The sequence below is a fragment of the Nothoprocta perdicaria genome, unplaced genomic scaffold, assembly GCF_003342845.1.
Source record: "Nothoprocta perdicaria isolate Ctin4 unplaced genomic scaffold, notPer1 scaffold_19, whole genome shotgun sequence".
Taxonomy (NCBI): Eukaryota; Metazoa; Chordata; class Aves; order Tinamiformes; family Tinamidae; genus Nothoprocta; species Nothoprocta perdicaria.
In genome coordinates this window covers 6,569,152-6,590,647 of record NW_020455093.1, presented here as the reverse complement: position 1 = coordinate 6,590,647, position 21,496 = coordinate 6,569,152, and the positions used below count along the sequence as shown (strand labels likewise).

The 21,496-nt window shown below is 37.3% G+C and overlaps 1 protein-coding gene across 1 annotated transcript in view; it reads right to left on the bottom strand.

The window, feature by feature from the left end:
- Window positions 1-20,404, bottom strand: part of PXDN (peroxidasin) — a 68,859-nt gene extending 48,455 nt beyond the window's left edge. Inside the window, exon 1 of the mRNA XM_026037067.1 lies at window positions 20,199-20,404. Within this exon, the coding sequence (XP_025892852.1) occupies window positions 20,199-20,404 (206 nt within the window). The remainder of the gene's footprint in view (window positions 1-20,198) is intronic.
- Window positions 20,405-21,496: the final 1,092 nt, after the last annotated feature.

Below are 21,496 nucleotides of genomic sequence, written 5' to 3'. Positions count from 1 at the left end.
TGTTACAATTTTCCTTTGTGAGTTATTTCTACATAGAACATAAAGTTATAACCACTACAGATGCTTCAAGAAGAGATTATGACAAACTATCTTTTCCTATATAGCAGGATAATTAGCTGGGTGAATAAGGGAAATAGTGTAGTTATTAGGAGCCATAAGTGCTTTGATACAAGGTCATACAAATAAAAAAATCAGAGAAATGGTGTAGAGAAAATTTCTGTAAAGCAATTATACTTTTAAAAAATAGATGGAGGAAAATATAAAATAAACAAAAATTAGATATCTAACTGAAATCTAGTATCAGATATAATTTTACAAAAATCTGCTATAAGATATGCTTCAATATTTTAAAATATGGATGGTAAGATATGGATTCAAGAAAGCAAAGTAAACTTGTTAAATATGAACATGCTGGCAAATTTACAGTGGCTGCAAACATTCTGYAAGATGTCTCAGATCAGAAACACTCCTTAAGTTATAAACTTCTATGAAGCAAAAATAATCCAGTTCAATAACAGTTATGAGATATGGAGCAACTGGAGAGCTCTCAAATTCTTCAGAAAATCGATTAAAATTCCAGCAGGTGACAGAAATGAGCATCATTCACCAATGCCATACTGTCATGAAGAAAAAATACATACCATACCAAACACAAGCACAGTTTGTCAGGCCCAAAGCACCATCCTGCCCATTAGAGACCACATGTCAGCAGGAATCTTTGCTTCGCTTTGGGAATCCCTTTTCCAGGAGCACAGAGGCAGAAGAGTGTGCCAAGCAGAGCAGCAACACCAATGCGAGGCCCAGGATGGGCCAAGGCTTAAGAAAGTGAGGACAGCACTGAAGTAAAKAATAAACCCTGGAAGCTCAAGCAAGGCCAATACGATCCCAATTTCTTAAACCATTTTGTTTTGCTGAAATAACTCATGGTCAAACAGCATGATAAGGTTTCTTGGATTGTGAGCTTTGAGGATTTTGGCCTTAAATAGTGAATGTCATATGTTCTTTTTTTTTCAAGGAAAAAATCGGTGTACCTAACTACTAATTCAGTTTGTTTCTTTTATTGCACATTTCACAGTGAAAAGCAATTATTTTTTAAAATCATATATAGACACATTAATGATACTAAAAATATCACTTTAAAAGTCTKCTACTGTAATTTTCTTGTATTTTCTCTTACCTTGTCATTCTGTAAAAACAGCATTTATCCAAAAGAATACTACATATCTTCCTTTGGAAAATTTCAGCTTGACCTCATAGATTTTTTTTGTAGTGTTCTCTCTYAGCTTTATTTCTCAAACACATCCACATGCAAATATATTTTTAAAAAAGGAAAGCCACTACAGCTAGAACAACTTTCTCTTCTCTATAAAGCCCTAAAATTTTTATTTCTTTCTACGACCAAATACATCGTAGATAGTAATGGTTACCACTTTCCTCCTTCTTGTGACCTTCCAGAGCTTAATAACTTAAGCTGTAAAAATACTCCTCAATCAGACAGTTTTCTAGAGAATCTAAACCCACTGCTTTGAAGAACTCCATCTCCCATGCATAACACAAACAAAACAACATTTAGATCAGGCCAAGTAAACTAAATACACTCCGGATTATTTCCCTGGCCCCATGTCATCTGCTTTGTGCTGGCACGTGGAGCCCTACCAGAAATGCTTGGGATAGCGGCGGGTGCCGGAGCCAGGAACGTGCCAGGGAGCACGCCGGCAATTTAGCAATCGGCTGCCCTCGCGGATCGCGTTGCAGAGGCGCTGGCTCCCGCTGCCAACACATCCCGCAGCGCGCGGGCGCGAGGCCTGCAAGAAACACCTGCCCTGTGGCCATTTCAGCCGCCTCCCTTACCGCCACGATGGCCTGCACGTGCACAGTGTAGGTAAATACAAGTAATTATGCCTAAATATAATGCCAATGGCGTATCGTAGAAAGTAATTTTAAGGTTTGTGATCTCTGGAGCTCGGTCTCTGGCTTACATTTTCGTTGTGATGCTTTAATGATTATAATGAAATTTGTGTGAATGTGTGTGTGTGAAAATCAAATAATAGCAGATACAGTGAATTATACAGCTTCCAAACATATTGAATTTATGTATCAGCCACTTTTAAGAAAATTCAAGTAGTCTCATACTGCCTTATTCAAACTCCCCTATTCAAAATRCAGCAGTCTCTGCTAGGGAAAGAACTTATTTTACTAAGAGCAGACCATATACTGAAATTAAAATAAAATATATAAAAAATACATTAGATGCCATTTTGATTTCCAGGGGTATGAGGAGTGGGGGAGGAGGGAGAACTGCCTTATTGTCACAAAAGGGCCCGTAAGAGGAAGAATTAAGGCTTTAGAACTCATTATTTTTATAAAATATTATACATAGTGTACTTTTACATAGACATTCCTCTCAAGAAAATTGATTCATATCCCTTTTTGCATACTTTGGAAGTTTCTGTTGGTTCATTCTACTGTTGACAGACAAAATCACGAAGCGTTTGAAATCAAGCTGATTAAAAGCAGGGCTGGCAGCATGCTGTCACATGCTACTGTCACACACATCAAAAGATGACAGCCTATTTACCAATACCAAATTCAATATCAAAAATAACCTTAATTGCTGTATTGAGTRTATATAGAAAATTGCTCTTCATTTGCCATTTCTAAATGCATGCCACAAAATCTAGTTACGACACAAAGATGTGAAAGTATTTAATTAAAAAAAAAAATAGAAACCATAAAAGCATTCCAAGCTATTAACCAACTCTATCTTACGGCATTAGAAACAGTTTATAGTGTGGTTTCTTTAAACATGTTCCTCTTGTGGCATTGTATATGTATGCAATATGTATGCAAATCAGGACACCAACATTTCTTACCGAAATGCTGCAATTGCAAAGACGAATTTCAAACTAGTAGTATTAGTATATGTAGTATTACTATTAGTATATGTAGTATTAAAACTACAAGTACAATTTCCATTTTTACAAGTTATACAAGTTTTCTATTATATGCAGTCTTCCAAGAATTAATTATAGTGTTCTTAAAATGAAAGCAAATGCTTTAAAATTAATAACTTTAAAGAAACTACTTCATAAAAAACAAAGACAGACGAAAAAATTCAGACCTTTGGTATTTATCTTCCGGGCCACAGGGCAGGAAAGAGTAGTTTTAAACATATGTAGAAAAGTCTAACATTATACGCAGCAAAGAAATCTAAACAAAAAATGATTCTGAAGGTTCTTTTGCTAGGTACAGGAGCAAGATTTCCAATATGTAACATTAGGAAACACTGACAGCTTCCAAACTGAACAGTTAGAATCATGTGCTCCCCCAATAAGGGCATCCACAAAACTTTAATAAAAAGGAGATAACTAGGTTTACATTGGACACTTTCTTGTTCCACTATTAAAAATTGGAACAATTTTTCGTTGTTGAGGCTAAAGAAGACTACCATCAAGCTATTCTAATCAAGTAGTATTTCTACTAATCCTAACTAATCCTATGACTGACATGAGATTATGAGCTTACTTAGTAAATCACTTTCAGGGAGACCTGTTGTTCCGCATCACCTGTAATTCAGAATTTGTACAAGATCACCGTAAATGTTCAAAGATTTTCCAACGTTTTATGGATGTTTTTCCTGTCCAAAAGTTAAAATGTATTGTTTCTTTGCTTAATAATGTTAGGGGTTGTCAACAAAACCAGCTAAAATGCTGTTTTCCACTTGCACTTTATGAGATTTCTGCTGAACCATAATTTTCCAGTGTACCATTCTTAGATATAATAGGATATAAATCATGCTCATACTTGCTAACAAATGCTAACTGAAAACTCAAGTAAGTAAAGCACAAAACAGCCCATAGAAGTTCCAAAGGAAAGGAGAGAGACTGCTATGTTTCTTCAAAAATGGTATCTATCAAGACAGATCAAAGGCAAAAGATCAGATTTACCTAGGGCAAAATAAAATGATGCACTTAAACGCAAGTTTAATTTATATTCGCCTATTATATCTAAAACATCTGATTTTATACTTCGTATAGAAAATATATATCTTTTAGCTTTGGAAAAAGAAAAACAAGAAAGCATTTTGAATATAATCAACATAGTTGATTCAGTCTCCATTAACAAGCAAAATGCTGCAACATTCAATAGTGAAATTAAATCTTTTTTTTTTTAATTAGCAATGAAGGTAAGTACTGCTTTTCAAGATAGTATTTTCGATAATAACTTAGGACATGAAATATCTTGAATTTAATTCCCTGCTACATCAGAGATATTTCCTCAGTACAAATAAAGTAAAATACTCACAGAAGCAAAATGAAAGTATCTCCTAAGTATCTTAAGAAATCGAAAGGCTCTTGCATGCTAGGAGTGAGGATGATAAAAGAACTGAACTTGTAGGGAACTCTCATCCCTACAAGGCAGAGACTTTAAAAGAGCCAATTAAAATTATTTAAAACTGACATTCTTCTCCATATGTGAATGTTAGTTGTATGGTAATAGAATTTGCACTACTATCATGTGACAAACTAAGAAAAAAAAAAAGTGTTTTTGATACAGTAAGGATTGACAGGAATAATGCAAACTTTTTTCAAAGGATAATTGCATCACTGCACCCTCCCTCAAAATCAGGAATATCAATAGTCTGAAAAAGAGCTGGATGTAAAATATGATGTATTCGTTTATTCATATAGAAAAGTAGTTACAAAATGTTGATTAGTGCCAATAACAAATGCCAAAACCTACAAGCCACAATTCCTTCAGCTGCATGATATATAGCAAATCTGGAAAAAAGAAAACCAGCTTTTCTCTTTTCCTTTTAAGAAAGAGGGAGCAATTTTATAGCCATTTAATATAAAGATGACTATTGCCTTGATCATTACTTTTGCTCTTTTTCAGATATTTCAATAAAATAGGAATTGTCATAAGTGGATCACTTTGCCAAGGTCAAAGTAATTCAAAAGAACAAAATAAGTTAATAAAAAGTTTTTTTTTTTTTCTAACAGTAGAAGATTAATTACTACCCAGCAGAAATAACCTATAAGATAAATGCCAAACTACTATGTTCCTCAATGCAGAACAAAGGATCTGCAAATGCCAGCAAGACTACATTGCTTATGTCTACTTTATTCTTACTCTTTTTTTATTCAAGGTCATCCCAGCAGGAAATGAAAAACAGCCATCAGCATAGTAAAAACATTCAAACAGAACAGAGCATGAAAATTGCACAAAAGAGGTTATATAATCAAGTCAGTGCAGTAACTGGATGATGTCAATGGCACTTAATGCTGCTTTAACTACTGCCCTGTAAAAAAAAAGTGTCACTTTGTTGAACAAACAAAGAAAAGTCAAATACTCTAAATAAATAAAACCCGCTCTCAACTATATCACTACTTATCTTCACTACAATCAGTATAAATTTTTTGGCACACCAGAAGAAACAAATTTTTTCATCAAATTTTAAGATTTAGCCTAAATGAGATGATAGCTTTAACAAAGCTGTAGGTTTCCCATTTTCTTGGCAATTTATTTTCTGGATGAATTCTTTCCCAGACTAATTACTACATACAGTATGTGTTTTTCTTTAATTAACATTGAGACAATATATTATCTGTAAATCATCTTAGCACAAAAAATTAAAGTACTGTCCTCTCAGAGCAAAACACGGTAAGTGGATGTCATTGTCAATAATAATTGCTATACTATAAAGTTTAATAAGAGAAGTTAATTATAAGATCATAAAATTAGTAAAATCTGAAAGCAGGATACAAGTTTATTTGGCAATACTCATCTTGATCATAAAGCAGTAGTTTAAAAACACACAGAATTTAATGTGTCTAACATAAATTTCTCAATTCAAGTAATAGCCGATTTGCACTAATATGATTATTAGTGCAAGACTTATTAACTTAATAAGTCTTAATTATTAGTGCAAGACTTATTATTAGTGCAAGACTTATTAACTTAAAACTAATGTTTTAAGTTAATAAGTCTTAAAAATACATTTATCAGGTATTTTCTCTAGGGAATGACAGAGCTAAGGATTATGTTTAACTAACAATTATTTTGCCTTTACAGTTGAAAAGAAAAYATTTAAATGTGAACTCAATGAAAAACAATATAGTATTATCTTCCTAAGTCTTTAGATTCCTCCTTTGCCTTTGATGCCAATTTTTTCTAATCAGCAATATAGTACYATTAATAATATTCCCGTAGAGTTTACTTGTGCAAAGTTTTAGCCATCTAGCCTTAATTTACAAGCATTACATGAGAAAATATGACCCTGGCATGATCCTTGCTCTTTGTGCTACTTTAGAGGTTCCCAAAGCCCATCCATTACAGAGAAAACACTGTTTTGAAATTAGAGATTTTGTTTTATAATTGTTTCTAATCCTCATGCTATCTTTAAAAGAATAATTAAAAGGATGATCAGAAGTGAAACAGACATAACACTCTCTGTGTAGCTTGGAGAAATAACATAAAAATGCACAAATTGTCTTTACTCCTCTCAGGAAGACTCAATCCTAAAACCATATAATGAAAAAGTTATCAACAGTACTGCCATGCAACTCACTAAGGACTCTCCATGTATGTATGTACTTTGACTCTCCATGTATGACAGGTCATGACTTCTGACCGAGACAAAGATGCCTTTGGCAAAACGCAAAACTATGATTCAAAGAGACCAAGAATGAAACACAACAGAACACAAATCATTCTGGTAGTTAACTATATTCATTGTAAAAAATGGCCTACTCCAATTGTGTTACCAGCTTGAACGCATATGTTTTCAGATTCCCCTCTCTGCAAGTAATTAGCTGTACATAGCGATTACCATGCTTTTTTTTTCTAAAAACAGATCCTGAGGAATATCAATGTTTTTTTCAGTGTTTCTTACAAACTAATCAAGAAAAATAAAATCTCATCAGAAGAAAAAAAAATGAAAWAAAAAAGGAAACATAAGCAGGAAAACATAAGAGCAAAGACTATGCTTTGCAGCGTGGATTTTTCTGGTTTAGTTCTGTAAGGATTAGTTCTTTCTTCCTGTSAGGAAAACAGGAAGCAGGTGCAAGCAAGTGAACATGTAAATTAATGAGAGCAAATGTGTCCTCTTATGGGCATTTGCAGGTATATGGGAGTATCASAGCATCCTTCACATGACCTTGGACACACCACTGTGGTCCAAACCATGACTCAGACGTAGAGGCGGCCAGCGGCGTGACCCGCGATGAGGCCACTCGTGCAGAGGCCTCAGCACGAGCACCGAGCAACGACGAGGCCCATTGCAACACGTAGCCACACAGGAGGACAGGGAGAGACGCAAAAGGCTCGCCAGGTCTGATCTTCCACTGGTAAATCAGCATGGARGTGTGATTTCCCCAGCACCACATTTTTATGAAGTTTTCTTTCCTCAAGATAGGCGGTTTCACCAAGGCAGCAGAGATGTTATTCCATTACCACTGATTTTGCCAGAGGCTAAAGTTCAGTACCTATAATAACCTCAGTAAAAATGTTCATTTTTCCTCCTTCCGTTCAAACAGAGATCTTGCAAAATCAAATCAACATCAAGCCAAAGGATGTGGAAAATTGAAAAAATTACTGCATCTAAAAATACCATCTAAATTTGTCTCAAAGTCTTTATTTATCATTAATCTATGTGTCAGTCTTCCTTTTCCACTAGGAGATTTCAACCAAATGTGTTTCCCATGGTTATGTATTTCTCAGCTATTTTTTACGTAGTGATTGCCATGGTAGATTCAAACATGTTAGATTCTAAACATTTCCAGTTTAGAAATCATTGGGATATGTGCTCTCAAGGGATGTCAAGGACATTATACTATTATTGTTCAAGCACTACTGGCTTAGAGAGTAAAACCAAAGATTCAGATACTTTATCCTTTGGCTGCAGCCTGGCTCCTTGCAGCGACCTTCCAGCATTTCACTGAATCAGTCACTGGGACACTGGGACTGAATCAGTCACCGAATCACTGGGACGGGACTGATCCTGCCCCCTTCATCATGCTATGCCCATGCTAACATCACCCTCATAATTATGCACAAAAATATGACTGAAACAATTGCTAGAGCTACTACTCTTTTCTCATTTGTGCTCCTGATCATCTGGAAATAATTCCACTCACAGAACATATCTAGAGAATAAATGAAGTATTAAAAATTGATAYAACACCTCATACATTTTTTATTGTATAGCACAGCGCTTTTGCACGTTGTATAGGATCTATCCATACCCCTGTCATTTTACTTCACATTAGGAAAGAAAAACTGAACTAAATAAAATGCCTACAGCTCTTCTCTCTCTTTTTTTTTTTTTTTTTGTCTTCTTTGGAATAATTTTTTTTTCCTTTTTGTCTTCTTTGGGAAAAAAAAAAAAAGTTATTTTGGATTCATCCAGCTAAAACACTAAAAAAAATCTGATCATCACAAATGGTAAAGCTGGTTGTGAAATTTCCAAAGACATGTTAGTAGTCATCTCGCTGTCTGTTAGCTATTTTAAATTCCAATGGCCTCTGGAGATTCCATTTGTTTGGCTAAGACTGTGCATCATCTTCTTTGCAGTTCTACTATTGCCAGTAATAAGTCAACAATTAATTAAAAAGCACTTTGTAATATCTCTGTAATTATTTCATCATACTAACAGAAAAATAAAAACTACCACGAAGAAGAATAAAACATTGTTTGATTATAATTATGCTTACAAATATGATTTTTACCTCTAAGACAAAAAGGGTAATTGCAGACTATTGGTGAAGAAAACCAGATAAAATATACATCTTAAACTACTTCAGTCTTCATAATGCTTATGCTTTATGTTTAACATGTTTATGCTTAATGCTTTAATGTTTAAGAATTAGAATTTAATATGATTTTTTTCATCTTGAGCACAAATCTTTCAGCTTGTTTTCATCACACCTTACCAGTTACAAGCTAGCTATCACTAAGACAATATAAATACCTCTAGAGTCACATGGAGTGCAACTTCATATACTTCCTACAAAAACATTATATTTCATTTGAGCTCTCTACAAATCTTCACTGAAAGAAAAATRTTTTCAACCTTACGCATATGCAAAAGGTGAAAAGTTAGAACGTGTAGTTTGTATTGCCAAATAAAGCCCTCAAAGATGAAGAATAAGTCAATCACAAACCTGTTTTCTGTTGKTTTTTTTTTTAACCAGATGTTTAAATCACACATATAATACCTAGCATGACAAGCAAATAGAGAATGGTCTTAATCAAAAATAAATTTGGGAAAGTCAAAATTCTAAATATTTCCAAAAGTAAAAATTCTCTTTGCTTTTGTTCTTCAGTGATCAGCAGCAGGCCTGAGAGAAAGAGCTGAGCTGGTGGCAAGTAGTTTTCAAGGGAGAGCATAATGGGAATTTTCCAGCAAGTAAGCCCTGGAATTTATGGTCCCCAGGCCTCTTTGTGCACACAATGAGGCTCTTCACGTTGCATTCAGCTAATTTTTTGTGTGTTCSCTGAGGGCAGGACTGTTCTGGTGACAAGGAGAAGAGCCTTAGGGTATGGCTATCATGCATTTCCTGCAGTTGCAGGACCTGCCAAGGCTGTTTCTTCCAATTGCTTCTTGCTTCTTTGCAGATCACCTTTTCAGTGTTGCAAGTGTTTATGAAGTATYACACTCAACTAAATCATGGAAATGACTCAGAGTGAAAACAAATGTTTTTTCCTGTATATTTTTCAGCTAATTTTGAGACCTGAGTAGACCAAAGGTATCAATGAGTAACTACTCTTGGCTGCCAGGAACCAAAAGAAACTTAAGTACCATTTGTGGTTCAACTAGAGAAGTGGTTTTGGTTCTTAACTGCAAAAGAGGTATAATCTGTCTTGTAGATTAAAAATGAATCCAAATTCCAATCCAAAAAAGTAAAACAAATCAAGTAAGAACTCACAATACCAAATAGACCAGCTACTTGAATACATTAGACTATTTTCTTTCAATATACCACATACGCAGCCTTCTCAAACAGAATCATGTTTATAGTACTGTCTGCAGCCAAATATAAAAAACTCTATTTCAATAATACTACGATTAATTTTCAGCTATGAATTATAAATGCTTAAAACTTTTAACTCCCCCAAAATACAGTTCTACATGTTTTGGAAACATACAGACTATTAGAACTTCACTCTGCTAAGAACATAGCCATAAAGATGCCTTAGAAGCCAGGGCAAAAGATTCTCTCCTTAAGTATCATTCACCAAATTGCAAGTTCCCCTGCAAAAATATTCTCTGTAAACATGGTTAAACCATCCTTGTGGTAAAGCTGGTCAGAAGAACAAATACACCATCTAATCCACAGGCAYACAAATGCTAGTCTTAGGTTGGGATTTCCTTAGATATCTGACGTGGAATTTAAGAGGTTGAGGAGTGCAAGCCACCAACCTGGCACTTAGATTTTAAGAGCTTAAATTTCTACCAGTAGAGTTGCCCAAGGAGCTGGATGTTTTGCTGGGGCACTAGTATCTGACATTAGTTACTCTGCCAAACTGTTCAGACAGAAATTTTCAATGAATTCTYTCTATTTTTACATTTTGGACATATTTTGATATGTTACAAATATTTTTTATGCATTTCTTGATATGAAAGCTATACTCAAAATGTGTGAAGATATAAAACCATATAAAACATCACAGACAATATTCCTTAACACAAACATGCAACTCAAGTATTTTTCTGGCTAAATTGTCAAAATTGTCTTTTACTTACTCAAGGAACTTGTTGTAGCATACATTAAAATATTAGAAATATTTCAAACAATTAAGCTTATTGATAAACTCAGCAAACTCAGCAAACAGAACAGTGTGAGTTTTTAAAATTTATCCACACAAAGCATAGAAGATAATCCTCTACTGGAAATATCTTCACAGAGAGTCTGAGAACAATCATTTACTTTCTAGAAAGCTGTGTCTTCAATCTGTACATMAAATAGACTTTATCTACAATTAAAATTCTAGCTATCTTTTTGAATTGATTCACATGAGCTGATGCTATCCCTACATGAGCACTTTTATACTTTTCTAAGCCGTGCCTAGAGATCTATGTCTCATCAAGTCAGAACAAAAGACAKACAGTTCCTGATTTAGATTGAAATGGTTTTAAACACTCTCATCTCTCAAGTTTCCCAGAAAAACTTTATCAAAAGACCATCAAATTAAAACTTTTATCCTGATTCCAAATTGTAGTTACTACCCTCAAACCCTCAAGGATTATGTGCCATAATCCTGCTCAAAAGCCATCTTGCTTTGATAGGCAGCCTCCCAGCAGAAAACCAGTCATGTATTTTTCTCATTATTTACTTGCTATGCCATCATATTGCTGCTCCAGCTTTTTATATTCCCTTAGTAAATAATATGAGGTATTTATTTTTATTTATGTTGATTTTTGAGTGGTCCACTAGTGCCCATCAGACTGACCACATACTGYTATGTCTCATCTATTTGCAAAGAAAAAAATGTTTACAAATTTAAAAATTGTTATCACCTACCTTCAAAATATTATAAGACTGATTCATGCATAGTGTAAAGATTAGGGTGGAGGGACAGACTCATTGATTCAGTTATTAAATAGAACTCATAAGACATTAAAGATATTTTATATTCAATATGGTCAATCAAACCCATGTAAAGCCAAAAAAAATTAACTTCTCTAGAGCATAGCAGACATTGGGCAGAGTCTATCGGTCTCTTAATTTAACAGATGTGTTGAGGGATCTGAAAAACTGCACTGAATTTCACATTGCCACAGCTACGATGCTCACACTCCCTGGAGACAAGTCAAACCAAGCATTGACTCAGTTACTATAAATTATTATCTCATAAGAAGAAAACCAGCAGCCAAAAGGCTAACAAATACGTACTAAATCCACTAATCTGGTTAATCTTATGCMTATAACTGACACTTCTCAACAAAAATATCCATTACTGTTAAGGTAATGCTGCGCACAAATTAATATTGTTTTCCTTTTTTAGATTAGAGAGGCAAGGAGCTGAAAGTTGTAATAAGTGATTTAAGGGGAAAAAAATGTTGAAGCAARAAGTTTCAGTAAGTCCTGGGGAGTGGCCACTGGAAAGAAAAGAAAATATCCAAAAATCGGAACAACAACAGATCCCACCATAAAAGGGAACAATGTCAAGTATATAAAGACTAATTTTGGAGGTAAAACACATATGTTGGTGGCTTTCATTTCATTTGCAGTTTTCATTCTCCAGGCTTTCACAAGGCTCTAGAGCCTATGCCAGGCACTGCAYAAACTCTCAAGCATCCTCAGCTTTGAAATAAGTAACCAGTTTATGTAAACASAGAATAGATATGAAGCTGAGTCTTTCCCTCATAGCTCCTTCTAAAAAGTTTGTGAATACTTCCGCTATTTGCAATAACTTAAATGTTCATTCAATTTTCTTCCTAAAAGAATCACTTGGCTCCCATTAGGGATATTAAAAATTCCATACCAAAAAAAAAAAAAAATAAATAAAATAAAATAAAAAAAATCAGATGTGGCAGCTGGATAAGCAAAAGGAGCAAAGGAAATATTTAAGCCATTCCAACCCAGGCAGTTCTCATTGCACCACCTCCATGGATTGCCTTGAATCTCTGTCCGTATTTGCAATAATAAAGCCTGTAAGATTCAGGGGTTTTCTTTTTCCTTCATCAAATCCAAATTGAACAAATGATAAAGACAATTTACCCCAGTCATTCCAATCTTACTGTATGTGTATAGAAATACTCAGAGACATGCTCTCTATATATGAAAAATAAAGTAAATATATATATAGACTATACGGTGTAAGCTATAAATATTTATCATGTGTTACTGATTTTTAAATGCTATCTTTATAAATGTACCTTTTCTGTAAATGGAGTCCGAGCCTATAAGCCTGCAAACACTTTGTTTTGACCTTTTGGGAAAAGTCTCACAAAAGGCCAAGTCCAGAAAGAGGCAAAAGCTTGAGCATTACTGAGGTATACAATACTAAACCTATACACACACTTGCAAGACATGCTTGTTCGATGTGCAGTGTTCAAAATATACCATCACAAAATGATGACAGGAGTGGAGAATATTACTGTAAACAAACTACTGCAAGCTTTGAAAGGGTCTCAGTAATACAAATCCAACATGAAATAATTGAAAAAAAAATCATTTTGACAGATAAATCAAGATAGGTGAAAATTCAGACAATTTGATTTTCAATTGTATAAAATAGAACTAAAGCCTGGAAACATTAATCTAAATGGAATTAGAGCACAAAAACATTAATCTGGTTTGTTTTTCCCCATTATAAAGAGTAAAATGTTCAGGTAAAAAGAGCACTTTATAACTCAAATGATAAAACATTATACAATGTCACACATCATGCACTATTTCTCTTCTTCTGTTATTTTCCAAATAGTTCTTTAATCRTCATTTCATAACAACAGCAATTTCTTCCACTGTATTATGTTGTCTTTCTTTCCACAGCTTCCTTCAATCTTTACCCCAAGCACTGTTCTCTCCTTTATTCACCATACATCCTATTTTCTGCCAAACTTTCAACTTTTAAATTTAAACTTAATTTCCTTACAAGCCTTTACCCACATGGGGAGGCATTTGCTGCTGGCCAGTGACATTCCCCTCTCATCCCTTAGCAAGCATTGACCTCACCTGGGAGAGAAATCAAGAGCTTCTGGGAAAAAATATGAGGAGACTGAAATATTTGTTAGTCATTATTTTTCTCTTAGGCATGTGTTTACCAGACTATTAGACTAGACGCTCAGTCCTCTCCTTGTGTCACAGATCCAGACCTTCCTGATGATGCAAGCAAAAGGCATGTCTCTGTTATTTTTCCACCAGCCTTCTTTGGGAATGAGGACAGAAAAAGCTTGTATGCTCATGCCCAATGATCCACTTTTTTACACTTTCCAGTGAGTAATCCTATGTTTGTCTCTGCTCCTCATAAATTTCTCATTTTCTTCAGTGTCCCTCCTGACCATGATTTCCCAAAAGTAATGATGAAAATTGATCTAATTTGTCATGTTTAATTTTGCTTTTTTGGAGGGGAAACTGAGTAGACAGCAGGGACACTGGAGCTATCTGTCAGCAAAATCAGCATGGCAGAAAAATATTTAAAGCACTGATTTCCAACAGGAGGGTTAAACAGCAGCATTGAATAAACCATAGAACTATATCCCTTTTACAGGATTGTTTAAAAAGTTTTAGTAGAATAAATGAAAAAAAATCTTGTACTAACCATAGTCTAAACATCCAAAAGCTTAGAGAATTACAGGACAATCTTTTGACATGTCTAGAAATGAATACTCTAGTTAAGTGTACAATCTAGTTAAGTGTACAATCTAGTTAAGTGTACAATCTAGTTAAGTGTACAAAAAGTAAGCGGTACTACTACTACTTTAACATTCTTTGTAAGTTGTGTTAGATTTTCATAGTGGAGGGAGATCACTAGTTGAATTCTACAGGGATCTGTGATGGGATCTGTTCCTTTTATTTGTAAGTAGAAAACAGGTGAGGAGTAAGATGGTTAAGTTCTGCTAATGCTATTCACTTATTCAGACAAAATCTGACTAGGAAGAACAGCAGAAGGACTCCATGAGTGGCTATTAGAATGCAGATATAATGTATATAAACATAAAGTTATTCCAATGGAGAAAACGATCTAAAATCTACAAATATAATGAAGCCTTGAACTGGTGTTACTTTAGGACATGACCTTAAGTTACATTTGATGATTGTATGAAAACAATGGCTCAGAAGAGGAACTGTTATGCTGGAAATTACTTGGAAAGGAATAGAAAATGAACAGACAGACTATCATGCTGCTTTGTAAATTCCCAGTTAACTCACATACCTCATGTCCATGCAAATACTGTGGGAATTTCTAGTACTTCACATCAAAACACACTTGAGAGCTCAGGGCAAGAGGACTTCAGGTGATGAAGGCTATGAAGCATCATGCTGATAAGACTAGGACTTCTCAACTTTGAGCAGAGATAAGTGAAGAAGCTTGGAATCAAGAGACAAAGTTATGTCTGGCAGACAAGGGAGAAGGATTCACTGCTCACTGTTGCTTCCAACTCTCATAGGTCATATATAAGGTCAAATAAATTTTTGGTTTTGGACATCTTTCTAGAAATAAATACATATTAAATGTTCTAAGACTCAAATGTTATGCCTTTATTGGCTAAAAAGTATATATCTTAGTAAAAAAGACACAAACCAAAATAGTATGTATTCATGGTAACATGATACCATATATTCTTCTGGCTAAGTGTGTACATACAGTGAGATATTTGCAGGAAATGAAGAGCATGATTTTGATCCAGATTTTTTTCCATTCTTCAACAAAGAATTTGATGAGGGTTGACTTGCTGCTGAGATGACAAAAACACTTTCCCAGCAGTATATCTAGTGACTTGCAGATATATTATTGAAACAAACCCTTGATTTGGCCTTCTGCAGCATCCCTGTGAACTCTTCTCTGACATCCTTCAGTAAGTACAATGTCATCTCCATGCCATTTTGTCCCCTTCACGTGGTACTAATGACAAGCATATTCCCCAAGCTCTGCAAACGTCCAGTTAATGTGCTCATTTTTTGGCCCTGACTAACTCCACTGGCAGCGTACACAGATTGCCTGGGAATGGTTTTAGCAGGGTTCACATYCTGCACATCCTCTGAAGTTGCTTTGCGGGAGTAGCTAGTGGTTTTTTGTAAACATCCACTTGGTTTGTTAGTACCCAGAGAATAGGGTCAAATGGGTATACCAGTAGAAATCTTCTCCTTTTAGCAACAGTTATCATTCTTTAAAGTAAATCACTTTCTGTGTTGACTCCTTAGTTTCTGATTTTTGCAACCAGCTTCTTTCTGTTGATATCTGAAAATATTTTTAGCTTTGTTTAGATGGATATTTATCAACATCTACACACACATGTTTAAACTCCCATATTGTCAACAAAAGAGTAGTCAACACCATGTGAAGCTGAGGAATGAATAATCTGCCCACACACTAGGAGCTTGAGTCAGTTGCCCAAAAAACGGCATCTGCTGTTGGTTTGGATCATTCTAAACTATGCGAGAGGGACCTGGCAGGTTAATACAGGACTAATGGGAGACCTATGCTCTTTTTGGAGAGGCAGCAGGTGCTAGAAAGAATACCAGAAAGGAATTCAAGTGGACGTAGTTACTTACAAGTAGCAAATGTATTGAGTCCTGGGTGTCTCCTCTGCAGTGAGTTGAATTGTGGTCCAGGCTCTCTGGACTCTATTGACTAGGCTGCTTTGAACTATAACAGAAGCCCAGATCCCTACCATGGCTATAGGCTCCTCCTGCATACAGACATCAAAAGGTAGCCGTTTCAATCTCAGACTGAATCCAGTCTGAGATTCAAGGAAAAACTAAGATTTTTTTTTTAACCAACTTCTTATGCTGTGCCCCACTTTGTGCAACTCAAATCGTCATTGGCATATAATGTGTTTTGCTGCCCATCCAAGAGTCTGTCAAGATCAGTATTCAGTTATTTGCAAATTTCAAGGAAAGCTTCATGTCTATTCATCTTTTTTGAATCCTAAGTATATACACATCTCCATGTTTTAAATGGGATAACAATGTCAAAGCTCTGACTACCTCTGAAATGTACTTTGATGTTCAGCAGCTAAGTGTTCAGCTGCTTCCTCACAGGTCTCACTTGGGACCAAAATTCTTTGATCTTCACAGTCTCCAAGTGTATTTTTGTCCCATTTCAACTGCTTAATCTGCTGCAAGTCTTCTAAGAGGGTTTTAGAGATCTGACGGAAGGTAGGATCCTCCATCTTTCTGAGAAGAAGGGGACGCTGCTTTGCCAGCTGGCCCTGCATCACTTGCACGTGCAGACCTGTCCACAGCAGGCATCATTCTCTTCTGATAGCCCAGAGACTCCCATCCTGACACAATTCACATGGATCACTGGGGCATATGCATCTTTTCTCTAAATGCCTCTCTTAAGAGGCATAATGTTACCGCAAATCAGCACTGACATGAAAAATGTCACTCCATTTCCATTACCCCATCTCTTTGGCAACTCATGTACACTACAAACAGATGTGTGATTTGCGTAATGTAGTAATTAAAGAAAAAGAAAAGATGTATTTAGATGCTCTTGAAAACCTTGAATAATCTTTTTCACTAGCTTAGTTCATGCAAATGTGTCTCCTGAGTGTGCAACATTAGATTTACTATTATCATTGAGCTAGGGAAAAATGTGATATACATGRCATACAGTAATCTAGAAACTGAATTAAATAACTAACATGCTTCCCTTTCCCTTTGGATTGTGACTTTCACTACAAACCAGCAGGAAAAAGAAAAACAATGTGGCTATTGTAACCTATCCAATTGGTAAAATTTGTTGGTATTGTGTAAACAGAAGCAGTAATAGGAAACTGATACTCTTGCCTCCAATATAATTTGTGTTCCTTCAATAACTACTCTCCTGGAATGATTACAATTAAAAAAAAAAAAAAAAAAAAAAAAAGTCCCACACAGCTCTGATCACTTAAAATGGTACTCACTTATTCAAAAGATATCCTTTTCATAAAAGAGAAGAGTCAAAGTAACAATTACAAGTGGAAAATAGTACTACAAGTGCCTTATTTATGAATACAGTTTTCCCATCAATAATTTGAATCCCATGTTCATGCAAATCAAATCCACTCTCTTCTGCCACAGGTAATTTCTGTCAGTTTTAGTCCTATCCATAGTGTGTATTTACAACAGAGCAAGTTTGGTTCTCATTCAGTCTTTGAGACCCAACTGCAGGGAATTCAATGAAACTTGTTGGGTTAGCAAAAAAAAAAAAAAAAGAAAAAAAAAATCGAAGAGCATCCATAACCTTTGCACAAATTTTAGTCTTAGTCTGAGTACATGGGCAGAGTCAGACTAGTAACTTCCAAGTTTTCTTCAACTTTCAAGGATGGGACAGATGGTGCTGTGGTTTGGAAGCCCTTTGGAGGTGTATCGGCATCCGTGAGGGCAGCACCCTCAGGCCCSTGCTGTCCATGTTCACAGAGCCTGGGCAATATTAGCAACATTGTGAAGAGTCCTCCTAAAACAGCCTAAGATTAGGAGGAGTCGTTTTTGATAAACAGGGAAAAACTTTTGACTGCCTTGCTGTTGTGGCTCCATGCTGTTTTCATCCATGTAACAAATCACATGTGAAAGAGACCAAAGTAAACTCAGCTTCCAGAAGGGAACATTCTTCAAAACTGGTGTTTGGCAAAATACAATATAAATATATGCTTTTAAACAAGGAAAACCTTAAGATWATGTTTCTAGCCAATCATTTTGCACAGTCAATACATATCTTTAAGAAGAAATAAAACAGATAATGTGGAATTTACCAATGCCAGTAAAAAATGTGCTTATCTCATCAGCAGTACAGTTCATAGGATTTCATAAGTCCATGTTTTAAAGGAGAAAGGTATTTAATTGGAAGTAATCTGTTATTTCTAAAACTTCAGCTACCATCACCAACACCAATGGAATGTGTTTAACGTACAGTCTCCAAAATAAAGAAAAACTGGGACAGAAAAACTGCAAAGAAAGTAACTGTTGCTTATTTTCATGCTTAAAAGCAAAACTACTTCTAAATGCAGAAATCCCTCTGTGTATGATGAGCCACCTGCATAAGGCTTAACTTTGCTACACAGAAATRAGGAATCTGCAAACAAATTTTAGTAATGAGGAAAAGAAATTGGTAAACCACAAAGTAACTCAGTAAGTGTCTTAGATGGAGGACTGAGGTTTTAAATGTAAGAATAATACATAATTATTCTTAATATGCATCCCAGAGCTAGAGATAAGCAATATTATAGCTACTATAGCTATACTCTTAGCTACCTATACACAACTGGCATCTTCACACTACTAATTACTAAATGAGTTAAATAAATAAATAAATAAATAAATAAAATATTCTTATTGCCAGACAAGAAGTAAGGCTGCCATTATGTTTTAGGAATGCTGGTCATCCACAAGCGTATTTTGAGAATTACTGCTCTTTGTCCCACCAAAACTAAGTTCATAATTTCTTTTTCATTACTCCTACTGCATTGTAGCCAGCATTATAACTGGAATGACAACTCACATTGGGGACACCAGACAATTTGATATATTAGTGGGCTTAGACCAGCATAATGCTTGCTTTGTTCATACATTTTCCTCTGACTCACTGCAAGATTATAAATACCCACGGTAAGGGGAGCTCCACCCTGGCTAGGTTCAATCTAATACTTATTGCTGGTGTAGGCCCCCTCTACCCCGAGCACAAAACCAAGCTGCTAAGACTTGACTCCATATTCTGAAGACTGCTTTTATTTGGTTTTTTTTTTTTTTTTTTTAGCATTGATGATGAATCTCCAAACTAGCTTTACACAGTTTCCTGTAATCTCAGTGCAAAAGGTGTTCTGTAAATGTACTTTGTTTCAAATGCAAGAAACACTAACCACCCGCTTCCTGAATTGTTCCCTAAAAAGGATTACAAGCGCTCCAGAGCTAATCGCGCCCTGCCAAACGGCTGGACTGCCTGCCAAGGAGCAACTGGCTCTGCACTGAATGGCTGGGCTCCTCACATTAAATAATACTTGGAAGCTGGAAGACGCCAGGGCTTTATGGATCCCTCCGGAGCGCATCCCACCGAGTGGCCCGCCGGTGTGTGGCGGGAGGCCCTGCCTTGCTCTGGGCCAGGCCACTCYGCTTGCGCGGCCGACGCAGCTCGGCCAAGAGCCAAGCTCATCCCAAGAAGCACAGAAGCGGGTCAGTGGAGCAAACCCCCTTCCTCGCCGAAAGCCTCGGAGCGAGGGAGCACGCGCTGTTTGTTCAGCGTTTAGCACTGGGGCAGAAAACGGACAGAGCGGTAAGAATGAAAAAAAAAAAAAAAGAAGAGAGAGAGAAAAGAGAGAGAGAAAGAAAGAAAGAAGGTGCACGAATGAATCGAGCCCTGGGCGCGTTCAGTGTGACCTGGCTCTGCAAGGAGCGAGCAGGCGGCGCAGCCGGCCCAAAAGCGGCCGGTTCTGGAGCAGCTGGAGCTGCGGGCCCCCGCGCAGCCCCCGCGCAGCCCCCGCGCAGCCCCGCCGCGCGCAGACAAAGGCCGCGGCTCCCGCGCCGCCCTCCCGCCCCGCCGGCACTCACAGGATGGTGGTCTGCGGCGACACGGCGGGGACGCCCTCGAGCATGAGGTGCATGCAGCGCACCGTGGTGCGGAAGCAGAGGCAGCGGCTCGGGCACCAGACGCTGCCGCGCGCAGGGGGCTGCGCGGCCGCGGGCAGCGCGAGCCGCCCGCCGCAGAGCAGCAGCAGGAGGCAGAGCCCCGGCGCGGCCGCCCCGCAGCGGGCCATGCTGCTCGGCGGCGAGGACGAGGAGGAGGAGGAGGAAGAGCGGAGGGCTCCGGCGTCCGCTGCGCTGCCCGGCCGCGGCTGCCGCTGCGCTGGGCGGCGGGGCGATCCCGTCCCCCCCGCGCAGGATGGAGGAGGGGACGGCGCTGGGACCGCCCCGGCCCCGGCCCCCGGCGAGGAGAGGGGAAATCACCCGAGGAGAGGGGGAAGAGAAAGGGACGGGAAAGGGAGGAGAAAGGGGGAAAGAGGGAAGAAACGAGGAAAAAAAAAAAAAAAAAAAAGTAGGGGTGAAACATAAATAAATAAAAATGAAGAAAGCAGTGGAGAAGGGGAGAGAAAAAAAAGAGAAAATCTCAGTCCTGATTCCCAAATATCCCCCACTCACCCACCCCCAAGTGCTGCTCACTCCTGTATCCAGGCTGGCCCCTGTGTCCCTGCTCCCCTGGGGCACAGACCACAGCGGTGCCCCCACACTCTCCTCCATACAGCCAATCCCCCTTTCTACCTCCCCGTTTCCCCCTCCTAGTGCTGCCATATTTGTTGCTGAATCAGCAAAATCTCCTATATTTCCTCGGAATTATGTTGAGCTGACATGTTCGGGTAGATGTGTACACTGCCAAGGAGGTGCAAGGTAGCCACAGGAACGTGGCTTTGCTTACAAGAATAACATCTGGAGCCTTTGCTCCCAGAATCCCAACACTTCCTCCAAACAGATTCTGTGGTGGGGATACAGAATTAGATTTCCCTGAAGGTTTCCGATATTGCCTTAAAAATGCTGTCATTCTTCTATGGTATCAGGCCCAAAGTAGACAAAAAACTTTCTCCAGTCCAAATTCTGGGGTGAAATACTTTGGTTCTCCCAGGCAAAGACTTGGGCAAATCATTTCTATCCTAACAGTAACACTGTTCATCAGTGGATCATATCTAACCAGTTAAGTGTAGCAAAAATATATTCCCCTACAAATAATAGGCATCCTCAGTTCCACCTCTGAAATAAACCAAGGCTTTTATGGGGATACCTATATTCCTTTTTTTTCAAGGAAAAATATAGCAACCACTCTTCCCTAAACTGAACTGTTGCAATCCTTACTCTAA